Source organism: Sceloporus occidentalis, unplaced genomic scaffold (assembly GCF_023333645.1).
Source record: "Sceloporus occidentalis isolate IW3139 unplaced genomic scaffold, rSceOcc1.0.p SCAF_139, whole genome shotgun sequence".
NCBI lineage: Eukaryota > Metazoa > Chordata > Lepidosauria > Squamata > Phrynosomatidae > Sceloporus > Sceloporus occidentalis.
This window is the reverse complement of record NW_028317119.1, coordinates 1,138,939-1,153,373: the sequence shown is the minus strand read 5'-3', so window position 1 is coordinate 1,153,373 and position 14,435 is coordinate 1,138,939. Positions and strand designations below refer to the sequence as shown.

Below are 14,435 nucleotides of genomic sequence, written 5' to 3'. Positions count from 1 at the left end.
TGTGTATCGATGTTCCCAGCTTGGAGGTAAAAGGAGGGCGAAAACCTTTATTTTTCCAGAAGCCGGTCCATGTTGGGGTTAATAAAGGAGAAGCCATGAAATGCAGACTGGTCTATAGAATCTATGAGGTTCTTGTCACAGTAGGATAATCGTGGCTTTTCGCTCAGAAACTCGCGGTCAAAGTTTGTATAGTCGCCTGGAGATTTCTGTGCAAACGGAGGAAACCAGCATTACTTTGATATACAGGACTCTTAATGGTGAACTTCACCGTATTTCAAACCCATTGCAATCACCCTGGTATTTAAATGGTAGATGTTTGTAAGCTCTATGCTGAAAAATTAATTTGGCTGTTTATTTTGAGCATCAGTAAGGGTTTTTTCAATTAATAATACCGTGTAGGGATACCAAAATATCTCCTCTCCGTATTAACCCAGCATTATGAAGGTTGAACCGAGACGATCGTAAATAGCGATCTGTAAATACATGTACAGCCCCTTCAAATGGAACACTGACGCATTCCACCTCTGTTAATGACATGAGGCCAGAACATACCACTTTAGGCTTGAAGGGAGGTTCCAGCTCCTTCTTTTCCAGTGCAGTCCAATTGATCGTCTTGAAAAATGGGTGTAATTTGATATTTCCAGTTACCCCTAATCTCTTTTGAGGGTCCCTTTCAAAAAACTGGAAAGAAAAGCAAAAAGATTAAATAATATTCAACATGTCAAAAATTAATTTAAAGAGGTGGCATTGATTGGTACAGGCATATTCCACTGAAATTGTGATGAACGGAACGTTTACAATTAAAATCCTCATCGTGGGACTCGGGCAGGTGGGAAGTATAACCATATGTAGACACTAGAGGGGTATGTTGTATTATTCTACAGCATTTACATTTCATGTACCTTTTCCAGGATGTCTTTTGATTCCTTTGTGATCCAACGTGGAAAGTGAGGTGTGTCCACGCGAATAGACTCAAAGAGCTCATCCTCATCATCCCCATGGAAGGGGGACTGTCCAATCAACATCTCATACAGCAGAACTCCAAAGGACCACCAGTCTACAGAGAACGTGTACTTCAGCCCTTGCAAGATCTAGGTTTGAGTAGAAGAGACGAGTGGATTATTACTCGGGAACTTTGCTTCTAACAACTGATGTCAAACCTTATCTTAATGTCATCATAACCACATAACACGACAGGGAACACAGCCTCAAGCGCAGCTAGACAGATAAAATAATTCACCAAGCAACTTATATATGGGTGTGGAGGAAACATCTCTTTAGCTAGATGGGGTAACGGGAGCCACTGTAAAGCTGGAGGAAAACATTTTCATTTGCACCCCAAAGTGGGGGATAAATGGGAGGGAATTACCTGTAGCCTCACTTATTCTTGTCTATTCTCTGACATTTTTTGTTTCTAAAACACCAGAAATTAGTCCTTGGTCTCTTCTTAGATTCAGGATAGCTTTGTGTTCATCCAATGCATGTTTAAATTCACTCACCGTATTGGCCTCTTCCGCCTCCGTTAGTAAAACCTACATTACAGCTAAACCCTCCAAGAGACTATTGCCTCTTGTTTTAACATCTAACCCCTGAAATAATCTTCCCTTCTGTACTTGTTAAATCCCTTTAAGTATTTAAATGTTTGTCACTCTTCTTTAAGATAATAAATTATATATATATATATATATATATATATATATATATAAAATCCCTTAGTTTCCACTTCATTGAACTATATTCTGCCTCTGGATTGTTACACCCCAAGTGCATTATTTTACATTTAACAACATTAAACTACAGCTGCCAGTCTTTCGACCATCATTCTGATTTACTTAAAATCACTCGCCATTTGGCTTGTTCCACTAGGAAAGACTATCATGTATCACTTTACCATTAAGACCTTTTGTAATATAGCTAATAAAAATGATGTCCCGCACTAGCAGCAAGGTCATTAATGCTTACAGAAAATCAAGAGGGTTCTCACCTCTGGTGCAATATAGTCCGGGGTCCCACAAAAAGTGCTGGCCTTACTGTCTCCAAATACATTTTCTTTGCACATGCCAAAGTCTGCAATCTTGATATGACCTTCTCTGTCCAACATCACATTGTCCAATTTCAGATCTCTGCAACATAATGGAAACGAGAGACTACTGTATTTCTCTATCATAACCATCAACCATACACTTCCACGAACATATTTCGTGCCAGGAACAACTGTCCATTTTTGTGGAAACAAGACTTTCAAGCAGAGCCGGCCTTAGGTGTTGTGGCGCCCTGTGCGGACTACTCCTCTGGCGCCCCCCCCTCACTGCCCCTTCAAACTACCCCCCCCCCCCACTTACCTTGTTGCCGGAGTCCTGCGGTAAGAGCGGGAGGCATCCGTCTTCTCGCTCTGCCGCGGTGCCGGCATTTCATGTTGAGCGTCGGAATAGTCCGGCACTCTACAGTAGATGCCGGCACCGCGACGGAGTTACGGAGAGTGAGGGGCGCCGAGCGGTTGCCGAGAACTTCACGAGCAACCGCTCGGCGCCCCTGCCGGGACTTAGATTAAAGCATCGGGGTTTTTTTTGGTTTTTTTTAAAGTTTATTTAACATGAATAATGTTAAATAAAGTTAAAACAAACAAAAAAACCCCGATGTTTTAAGTTAAGTCCCGGGCAGGCGCCCCGCTACCATGGCGCCCTGTGCAGTCGCACACCCCTAAGGCCGGCCCTGCTTTCAAGGAACTCCTAAAAATGTGTATCATTAGAACAAAGATTTTCCACCTTACTGGTAATCTCCTGAATTATAGCAACAAGAGCTAGAAAAAGCACACAACAAAATCATTTATTTTAGAGCAAGAAAACAAATCACCCTTAAAGTCATTGGAACAAGACTAGAACAGAAATGTGAAAATGCACCCAGTAAATTAGATTTGGAGGAGAGGTTCTGTCACGCACCTGTAGATTATACCCTTGGTGTGAAGGAACTGTAACCCACAGACTATTTCAGCTGCATAGAACCTAAAAATGAAAGAAAGGCGAAAAAATGATCACATTTACATGAAAGACTAGTCACTGAGTCACTGAGTCACTGAGATAGTCTATACGCAGGCGTCTGATCTTTCATGGTTTTTAACTTGTAGAATTATCAGTTATAATTTTATCATGCTATGGTCAACAAACTCACGTGGCTCTGTAGAGATCAAAGCGGCCCTTGTCTTGTATGTGAAACATCAAGTCTCCACCGTTTAGAAACTCCATAACAAAAAAGAGATGTTCCTGAGGAAAATAGGAAGGTAAATACATGACCTTCAGAGATACACAGAAAGGCTGCGTAACTCATCAGAATCATCACTCCTCACACGGATTCACATCTACACTGTGCCTCATATATCCTTTTCCACCTTTATAAAGTTCCATTACCTTGTTACGCAGGTCTTTTGGCAATTCTTTCCTGCTGCCCATCGCTCAGTATCTAGCCTGCTCAGTGCATCCACGTGAGAGCTAACAAACTCATTGACTATTTATACACAGACACTAATTGCAATTTAAACAGCCACGGGTGTGGGAAATGTACCTTTAATTGTCATTTTAACCTGTGTGTATCACCTTGTGTGTTGGTAACAAGGCCAAACATTCAAAGGTATGTAAACTTTTGATTAGGGCCATTTGGGCGATATCCATTATCATTATGATTTCAAAAGTAGCCAGACAACTAATAAATGGCTTCATATGATCACTAGCCTTAAATAAGAGATTAGCATGATCAGTCATATTTTCAAAATCAATGCCCACATTTCCCAATTTCTGCCAGGGTATTCAAACTTTTAAGCACAACGTGTATGTGACGTGAAGTGTCTTCATCATTATAAGCTGAAAAAATAAATTATTGCCAGCAGAGGACCTTTGATGTCAGTATTCCTGTATATATTGTGCTGGGTTACATTAGTTATACTAAATTTCAGACCCAACCTGAAGTTGTCATAGCAGACGTGGACTTATTTTATACTGGCCCTTTGTTGATATGGTTTGCCACACCTTGCCAAGTGTTATTGCCGATGTGCTCTTTCAGTGTTTTGAGTCATGTTATACTGTACTCTTCAGTGAACCGAGTGCACTTTTGTTAATATGGTTGCTTAAAGATCACACATATGGACATTTCTCTTCTATATCAGACCACTTGGTCAAGAACATAAGACTTAATATTATTTTATATCGGTAAAAGCTAGACTCAAGCTTGCACCATTAGACCTGTTTTTTTAGTGTGTCTCTTGAATTAGTTCCGCTGTTCAATATAAGAATTGTTAAGACCGGCTAGAGACAATGATGTACCTTAGTCTGGAACGTGCAGTAGGTATGGGTGAGGAAAGGGTTCTCCCAGGCCAACGCCAGCACACGTTTCTCCACCATAGTGCATTCTATATCATCATCAATCAGGACCACATCCTTCTTCAACACCTTCACTGCAAAGAACTCATTCTTGCCTTTGAGTTCAGCCAGAAGCACCTACGTTGGTGGAAGTAAAGTTAGTGTATGTTGTGTGCTGTTTATATTACACAAAGCACATTCGTCAGGTTCATGGATTACCTTGCCAAAGCTGCCTTTTCCGAGGACTTTATGGAATGTAAACTTGTCTACAGTTAAACGGTTGCTCAGGCTGGAAACACGCATCGAAGGCTGAGGGGTGCTCCCCTCCCACAACTTACCGTACTGATGATCTGGGGGGAAACAGAACTTCATTTCAGTTGCCAGTACGCAATAGACCAAAGTACAGATTCCAAACGCATTCGCATACACGTAACATCTTTTGGCAAACTACATTCATGGAAATCCCGTGCTTACCAATAGCATCGGCTCCAGTCGCTCCTGGCTTTGGAAGCACACCTTGGTATATAGCACAGTTCTCCAAGCCTGAATCAGATTTTCTGCTTGATTTCTACAGCAAAGACACAATAACATTAGCATTTCCTTACGGGCACAGACATAAAAACAAACTTTTCAGCCTCCATCCAGCCTACCCCCAAATACACTGCAAGTTTACACCGCCAAAATAAGGAAGTTATCAACATGGGTATTCGGTTAGGTGAACTTGGCTGAATTGTCATCTCACACATAGGGACACAATATGTATATAGGTTGAACTTGATGGACTTTGGTCTTTTTTCAACCTTATGAACTATGTTACTATGTTACTATGTTACATGGTCAAGACTGTTTTGTTTACCGTGAACCAAGTAGAAACCCAGCTTACTTGAGTATCTGTTGATTTAGTGGATGGCCTGGTCTGTTCATTCCATTGAGTAGCTTTAACTCTTTCCCACCCCCTTTGCCTCCTACACCCCCCCCATCTTCTTACCATGCTGACTTGATTCAGCGCCTCCGCTAGAAGCTTCTGATTGATGCCGCATAAGTTGGCAACTTTTTTCTGACACCTGTGATGAACGTTCATGCCACACTCTACAGAAAAAAAAACCAAAACCACACAATTACCTATTATGCAGACTATGAAACAAAAATAGGTTGAAAATCAACCTATATTTGCTAAAAGTACATATTTGATGCTAGAATAACGTCTAGAATTTCAGGAGGATCATGGTGGAACAATGAACTAGTTCAGCGAAAGATTATTACTGCCAGCTACATTTAGTTACTAGGAATCAGAGCATATTTTACCTAAAGGTACCTACGTGTACATTTTCTTCTAACTTAGTCATTGTGTTTGATAGAGTTTGGATCAAAAACATGAACCATTAGCCAGACTAGTCAGCTTGGTCACAAAGAAAGAGTTCTGTGTAAACTTACCATCACATTTTAACCCTTGCTTCACCAGGCCCCACAACAAGCTACCACAATGATCGCAAAAGGTGGGGCTCTTGTAATTATAAACTTTGAATCTGTGAGGCATATCGATGTTAAAGCGTTCCTTCTGGAACTACAAAGGAAGAAAAGCGATACATTATCTATTTCAACAAAATGAAAAATTAGAAGGTAAAACTAATTTCTATGACCTACAGTGCATGATTACATCACAGAAATCTTTAAAGTTGGTTTAGAAAACAGATATATTCCTAAAATGTACAAAGAAAGGGTACACATATGACCATGCATCCAGAAACTGACTTTTCCCCATCTCCCTATTCCCATTGGATTCAGGAAAACAGAACACCGCGTTCCGACACCCAAGTATTGTAAAAACAAACAAACAAAAAACTAGCTCCGTATATTTGTTAGGCGTCCCTTTTACAGCATGGAAACTGCTTGATTAGAGAATTGCCTTACAAGAGTTGAAATTATTTGACAGTCAGATATGAAGATTGACGCAGGAGCGTGGGGACGCAGGAGCGTGGGGACGCGGTGTGCGACCGAGCTGTATACTGCCCTCTCGGGTGGATTACTGTGTAAAGCTGGTAAAGACGGGGGTTTTGGGGACGTGGAGGCTGATTGAATTTTAGGATATTTATTCACATAATATCACAAACATGTACAGAGTAACTTTTGTACCCATATTGTGTCATTTTTGTTTTGTTACAAGTACAGGGAAACTTTGTACTCATCTTGTGTGAACGTGGATTTGATGTACACTGTCTTTTGAAATAAGAAGAATTAACAATTTGAACATGCCCCCCCAATGCCTTCGTTGGCACAGACACTGGGATGCATGCCGAGGTGCTGGGTTCAGGATTGACCTGGTTTATTTTTACTGCACTGGAGTGGAGAAAAGCCTAAGGACTGATTTTTTTGGTCATATCCGTCAACCCTGATCCTTTTAGGAAAAATCTGAAAGGGGCACAGTTGAAATACAACAGAGCCTTTTCAAGTAATCCGGCTAGAGATTCCTTTGCTGAACTTCGCACGCAGCAGTCTTGAGTGAGACATCAGTGACCAAGCGGGGAAGCTAAACCAATACGTTCCCTGAGTATTGACCCAAAAATGTGTCACCTGCTAATTGTTGTTTTAGAAAACAGCCCTGAAAGAACACCATTTAAGTTGTGATTGAGTATCACCTATTCTAGAATGGATTCAGGATTCTTTTCATTACACACAGTTACAGCTTTGTTTCAAACCGAATTACCTGCCCTGTCCACAAATTAAGATCTATAAGGAAAGCAAACTGGTGTTCCAGCCAATACTCAGAAGGCATTAGTTACAGGGAGAGGGAAACTTACCATGGTGTCCCGGCTGTTTGTAGCGGTGCCTGTACACCTGCCAATGATCTTGTCGATGCATTTCTTGTGTATCGCGGCATTGCATTCTAGAGACAATAAAAAGGAGTATGGATCCAAGTAAACAGCGGGTTACAGCCTCACAAGATGTTTTAATAAGACAAGTACTAACAAGTGATGAAATGCCCCCATCTGAGCTACCCTGGTCTAAACAGTTTGGACTACTAACTGAAGTGATCATGTGTGTTGTACTTTAATTTCATGTTTAGCCACCAGGGGGTGACTAACATTTTAAAGACCTTTTGAATAACGACCGGATTCTTTCTATGCTCCCTTTACGGGTTTCGAACAGTAAACATTACGTTTGTAGAATGCCAAATGTGTCCTGGACAATGAAATAAACGGTAAAGAAACATGGTGCTCGTATGGAGACAGCCAGATACAAGAGCATAGAGAGTGGAACTTTAAAGAAATAATAGGAGAGGGAAGAACTGAAGATACAGAAGCTGGGCAGACTAAGAAACCACAAGTGATATTTTTCAGATGCACATGTAGGAAACATAACCATGTGAAGGCTTTTACTTGTAGAGCAAATCAGATACTAGATCTAAGATGTGGTTTTATTTCTCCCCAAGACTACTCCAAAAGGTTTGTCAAAAGAACATTAACACTACAAAAGGAGAAAGCTCTTTCAGTAATGTTTTTGAAATTGTTTGTGTCAATAACTAATTATTTTGGACAGTTTCAAAGTAAGGGACTATTGTACACAAGGAAATATTGACTTGTAGCAAACAAAGATCTGATCAATTTTCCATCCTAAAGTTCTTTCCTTTCTCACTCTTATAAAGGCTGCTGGATCCAATACACAATAACCCACAAGTTAACAAAACAGGAGAACTACACGCAGATTACGCACGTTTCTGACACGTATACACTGCTTATTTTATCAAGTGACAGATACAGACATACTGTATAGCTACATCCGTTAATAGACAAAATCTGTTTGATGACGGACCGATCTAAATGGTCACCAAAATAGGATATTTTACAATTCTACAGAATGCTTGGAAGGAAGGAAATGCTTACATCAAATGTAGTTTAAATATATTACATTTGATTCAAGTATCAACAAAAATATTGTTTTAATAAGTTAGTGAGGAACAACCCCAATATACTTGTATATGATCAATCCAACAATTGCAAAAGAAAGAAAAAAAGGACAAAAATCTAAATGGGATCACATGAAAATATACGAAAGTTATCAAAATTATGTCAAACTGTCCATATGTAATGTATCTATTAGTCATCTCATCTTCTCTAAAGGTAATGCTTGTAGAAAAATGAAAAGTCAGCAATTTGACTGATTTGTCATATATTCACAATCAAGGATGATCAAGGTGATCAATGAATTCCATTCTCTCAATAGTAAAAAAATATAATTAGTTGAAATAGTCAAGGATGACTAATTTAATCTACAGCAGTTCATTGGGAAGTCTTCAAAAATCCATTAACAATATCAATAAAAATAAGTATAATTCATTGATGCAATTAATCAAGAGAAAACAAAAGTATAAAAATAACTGTTAGATATATGATGCCTCGAGCTTGAATCATCCCAGTGTTAAGCAGTACATAGAGTCAGCTGATTCTTTCACGCTGTAAAGATTCAAAACGCCACAGGGGTTAATGCAATGGAAAGATCTCACCAACTACATAATATGTTGGCCCGGTGTCTATTCTGGCATTGAAACAATATTCGAGCATATATTAAATTAATATTTAAATATTAAAGATTAAATATTTTCAGCAGGACTCCCCGCTTCAAATATCAACATATGCTGCGATTGGCGAGATCTTTCCATTGCGTTTAATCTCTGTGGCGTTTGGAATCCAGCGGATTTTGTGTACCGTTACTATTGGGATGAATCAAGCAGGAGGAATCGCATATCTAACAATCATGTTTCTATCTTTCCGATTAATTAGATCAATGGACTATGCATAGATTTTTGATTTTAATATTTGAAGACTTCTCAATGAATTACTCTAGATTAAATTAATGATCCTTGATTGACTGGACTAATTCAGCTTTTTTTTTTTTTTTACTATTTAGAGAAAGGAATTAATTTATCACCTTGATCATCATTGATTGTGAATAAATGACAAATCAGTCAGATCAATTTTTTAAATTCTTCAGTGGATTGATGATTTTTTTTTATTTTTCCTACAAACATTATCTTTAAAGGAGAAGATGCGATAACTAATCGTTACATACATATGGACACTATGACATCCTTTTGATACGTATTTTTTTGACATATTGATAGATTGTTTATATACTAGGGCTGGTTCTCATTAACTTACTAAAATCATATTTTTTGGATACTTGAATACAAAAATGTATATAGTTAAACTATATATTTGGTGTGCAGTTTTGTTTATTTTCTATTCACCCTTCTGTACCAAAATAACCTAATGTGACTAATGTCACTGAATTCTGAACTATCTCCCCAGCAATCAAATACTACATGCAGGTTAGAAACACAAATATACTCACGTCTACATTTGTAGCCCTGCTTGTTCAAGCCCCTGCGAAGCAAAATGTAAGAGGTCAGTTAAACTGGACCCTACGACCAGGATTATGAAAAATGCTGCCGTATACCGGTAATTAATTAGCTTTAAGTTTTCACAATTTATACATTCATATAAAGTGCAAGGGTTATTAATGTATACTGAGCCCATATCATCCAAAAAATCTTCTCACCATACAAAGTCCTTGCAGACAGAGCAGAAGGTTGGCTGATTAAAAAATATGGCGATAAACTCATGGTTCTTGACGTAGTGTATTTTGGCCTGTTTGATGGCTCCTCTTCTTCTGTTTATTGTCACGAGGCCCTCGTCATCTCGGACTGACTGCTTACAATCTAGAGGTAAAAAAAAGATAAAGATAAAAAGATGAGATCAATAAAATGGATTGGTTTATACCTGATGAAAAGGAGAAATAAACTGTGTGTCTCAAAAGGATGGCAGTCTAATGCAGCAACGACAAAAAGTCCTTGTTTTGTCCTACGTAACAGAATAAAACCAGCCCACCGCAAGACTCTAAGCAATACTCAACGTTGCAACATCTCATTACCTGTCTGTAAACAAGCATTACTTTTATTATGCCGCATTTCATACACAACCACACATAATAGCGAGGCTGTCGCACAAAATTCAACAACACAAAGTAATCACAAATTCAAAAAAACACAAGAACACCCCCAAAACACACACAAGTGGACAATATGCATTCACACAACAGAAATACGCGCCATCATACATACATGTCTCAACAAACTGCACACAAGCGTGACCAGATCCAGAGCACTAACCCCTCCAGCGTGCAGACAAAGAGCTCTGCATGATACAGAGACGTCCAAGCACAGCGACTCCGGAACCGCGCTCTTCATAAACACAACGTACGGAGCAAAGATCTGCTCTGCCTACATGTGAAACTCACTGATGTGTTTGAGGGAGGAGAGAAGAGAGGCACTAAGAGGAAGGGAGGGCAGTTGAGAAGGTTGAAAGTGTGTTATAGATTAATAAGGGTGTTATATATTTATTATACAGGGCGCACACACACAGACACACACACTAACACTGAACTGTCTTCCAACCTGGATGTGTAAGAAGAAAACTGTGGGAGGAAAGTTTGAGAATACTGTAGTATAATATTGTTGTTAATAGTACTGTGGATAAAATTAATAAATGTCCGATAAATGACTTTCCTTTCTGCCTCCAAAGCTTAAATGTATACGTAATAATAATAATGCAGGGATGGCATTTGTAATGGTTATGAAGAAGAGCAGGAAATAGGAAAAAAAGACAGGTATGAATCAACTGTATACCAGCTGGCCTGGTCTGTTTCTTTTGGCGTTCAGAGCAATAAAAGAGGATTAACGATGAATAAAATAATGGGTCATAACTCCTGCCTCCCCATGAGGAAATAACCGGATTATATGTTGTTGGTCACAATATATCAATCACCCCTCGTACATTTACAGCAGCACTATAATGTGAATTTGCATGTTGGCTGCATGGGGATGAAACAATTTATCTTCTACACTTTATAAAACTCCTTGAGGATGACATTCAAATCGATTTCAGTATTTCCCATTGGAGAAATTTAGCCGTGATTGGCCCTTCATTATGCATAGTCAATAATATAAAGGGTGTTTTATGATCCATTGATAAATACAAATACACAGTAGGTAGCAAAACAAACAAAAAAAACAATACGCTCTTCTACATGCCTTTTCAATGAAAATATTGCATCAGATTAAGTACAAACACAAAAAAAATGAAGAAAATGACACATTTTCACAGCAATGTCCCATTCAGCAGCTAAAGTGTTAATTTCCAGTGGTGTGCCAGCAGCTTCTCTGGCCGCTCACATTTTCACACCCGAGTCCAGGCAACAGCAAGGTGTGAACTTCAGCAAGAGAACAGTCTGTGTACATCTCAGAGCAAGAGAGGCTTCCAGAAAACACCACAAAGCAATCACACGCCTCACATTTGCGCATGTTCACAAGGAAGCCAGAGAGGACATACCTGAGTCTTCCAAGAAGTACTGCACCGACACCAGTACTTTGGCCTGAGGCTGCAGATCAAGCTACACAGACAAATCAAAATGAGTAAAATCAAAACCCAAGTACAAACCGCAGAATAGAAGTCACAGAATACAATGCCATTTATTAAGTAATTTCTTTTTTTTTTTTCCTTTTACTTTTTTTTACCAACTCATTTGTTGTAAAATATAAAAAAGGAAAGAAGTGTTAACTCAAAGTCTTAAAATGTACTAAATGTATCATCTTACCCAGAACTCGGATTTGCCATTCCCCTTCTTGCATTGTTCAGCCAGAACGGAGACCCCCACAGTGGCCTCAGACAGGGGGTCCTCAGGTGCCTTCATCAACACTATCTGTATCACCCGACCCTCATGGATATGAGCGTCAAATGCGGACTTCCAGTCTGGATACATGGTGGGCTTCTTCTGCACTAAAGTTTTCCCTCTCTCTGTGGGGAGATCCATTAACATCCACAATGATATATATATATATATATATAAATTTTTTTATTTTTATTTATATGCACGTGCACTCCATTAATCATATATATACAAATGCAGGGTTTTTAGGCGTTCATTGATGAGGTTATATAACTTTAATAACTTTCAGAAACTTGGCGAAATCAAGTGGGTTCTATTCTTATGGGCCAATGCCAAGGTGTATCGCCCCCCTGCTCCAGTGATGCGCTAGAGCTCTCTGGGTACCTTGAGATTTCTTTATTAGGGAAGATCTGCCAGCAGCGTGGCGATGCATCACAGCCCTGCCACACAGCAGAGACCTAAATGGTTAGGAAACCTTTCCGAGGGCAACTACTACACACCCCGGCTTCTTCAACCTTCCTAGCTACATGTAAGAGACGAGTGTTATCCGCACCTCTACGGTGACAGGACCAAAATTAACCATTTCGTAAATTAAAGGAATTTCATACCCGTGGTGAGCGACTCCTTCACCTTCACCGCACAAAAGGGCTGCAATATCTCGGACTGATTTGGTACAGGGCCAAGTTCATAGGCGATAAAAGAGATACGCAGGAACGGAGCCATCGTGCAGCCTGTAATAGAGAATCATAAATGGTTAACATGAGTTACTTGCTTACGGTAAAAATGGTAAAATACTTTTACTTTTTGGTACTATGCTTTAAACAGTGATATTTCACGCGTTGGCTGGATACCCTCCAGCATTATATAGAATGTCTGATTGTTGCTAGCAGCAGCGAAATGCGCAGGTTGAAACTATCTGGCCACTTGGATGCCCTCGTATCACATTACATAGGCAACAAACCTCTCATAAGGGTCATTCAGCAACCATAAAGCATCAGCTCAACGTGTTTTTATTTATTTATTTTAAACAGAATTTAACACAAATATTTCAAGATGGCCTACATCGGCAACTTCTATGCCTGCATATAATGTCTACTGGGTCCATCTGAAACAAAACACACCGTCAAAATTGATACCAACAATGACAAAGTGTATGGAGGAAGTCCCCCTTAAGCTTACCACCTAGTCCTGACACACATAATTTTGGAGCTATCCCTGAAATACTTTGGATCTTCAAGAAACAATCTGATCTATTTACTACCAGACTACTTCCTTGGAGCAACAGAAACAATCATTCTTCTGTATAATATAAAAAACAAGAACAAAAAACCAAAATACAGATCCGACTACTTCCTTCCACCAGGGGAATACAACATCTTAAGCAAAGAAGGTTGTTCTAGATTATCCATCGTCTACCCTCTGATGAAGCTTTCTGGTGAAACGCGTTATGGTATCAGAATAAACTGCTGTGGATAGCAATATTTTAAGAGATTGTAAATTTGATTTTATGTATACTATATTTATTCTCTAAATTTATCTCACCCCTCGCTCCATTATTTAATTAATTTATTATTCAATAACCCCAACACAACTCCTGGCACTGATCTATACACGTAACCAGTTTAAGCCTATGCCCAGCTGCTGATTATAATGGCAGAACCTTTTGAATTCCTTTCCCAAGAGACCTTTGGCAGAGTCAGATAGAACCCCAGGGAGACCCAATGATCCTAACGAGCAGTCCTTACCACTAGAGCAACGTGGCGAGATTATAAGGATGTACTGTGTTGTGTCTTGTAGTTTGGGAAAATATATTCGTTCTTAAGAATAGCCTTGGTGGTGAAGAAGACATTGACAAGCATGTTACAAAGATTTCCAAAGCTGTTAGACAAGCTTTCAAACAGGAAGAGAAGGCCAGATACCTGCTGGGATAAGTCATTTCAGTAGACGTTCTAAAGATTAATGACGAACTGAATTGAATTACCCAATAAAGGAGACAAGAACAAGTCAAACAGGTGTCTTAAAAGGAAGGGAACATCTCAAAAGAAAAACATTTGGTTTTCTGCTGTTTGGGACATAATCTACTTTCTGTGAACATTCCAGCTCTTTCGAGGGAAATAAAAAAAATGTGTTGTAGAGATTGCAGGGCAATAAGAGCAAAAGTTCCAGAACCAGGTAACTACAACTGTTTACTCTGGACTCGTTCCTAATGGATTGTCAAACATCTGCTTTAAATCTGCAAGAATAAAATGTCCATAGTTTATATTATCGCTAAACAAACAGCGCAGGAACACAGGAGTTCAGCAACTGTGCTATTCAGAACCTGGATAATTATTGTAGCTCATCAATCCATTACTGGCTATTAAC

The 14,435-nt window shown here is 39.2% G+C and overlaps 1 protein-coding gene across 1 annotated transcript; it reads right to left on the bottom strand.

Moving 5' to 3' along the window:
* Positions 1-47: 47 nt before the first annotated feature.
* Positions 48-12,797, bottom strand: LOC149281093 (protein kinase C delta type-like). The gene is made up of 17 exons (XM_089499735.1): positions 12,680-12,797; positions 12,000-12,199; positions 11,735-11,795; positions 9,906-10,065; positions 9,699-9,730; positions 7,148-7,233; positions 5,784-5,913; positions 5,338-5,438; positions 4,824-4,917; positions 4,569-4,699; positions 4,314-4,487; positions 3,169-3,260; positions 2,940-3,002; positions 1,985-2,123; positions 903-1,091; positions 553-681; positions 48-206 (listed from the first exon to the last, which is right to left on the bottom strand). Exons 1-17 carry the CDS (start codon positions 12,792-12,794, stop codon positions 48-50), a joined length of 2,055 nt encoding a protein of 684 aa, XP_089355861.1. The 5' UTR covers positions 12,795-12,797.
* Between the last annotated feature and the right edge of the window lie 1,638 nt (positions 12,798-14,435).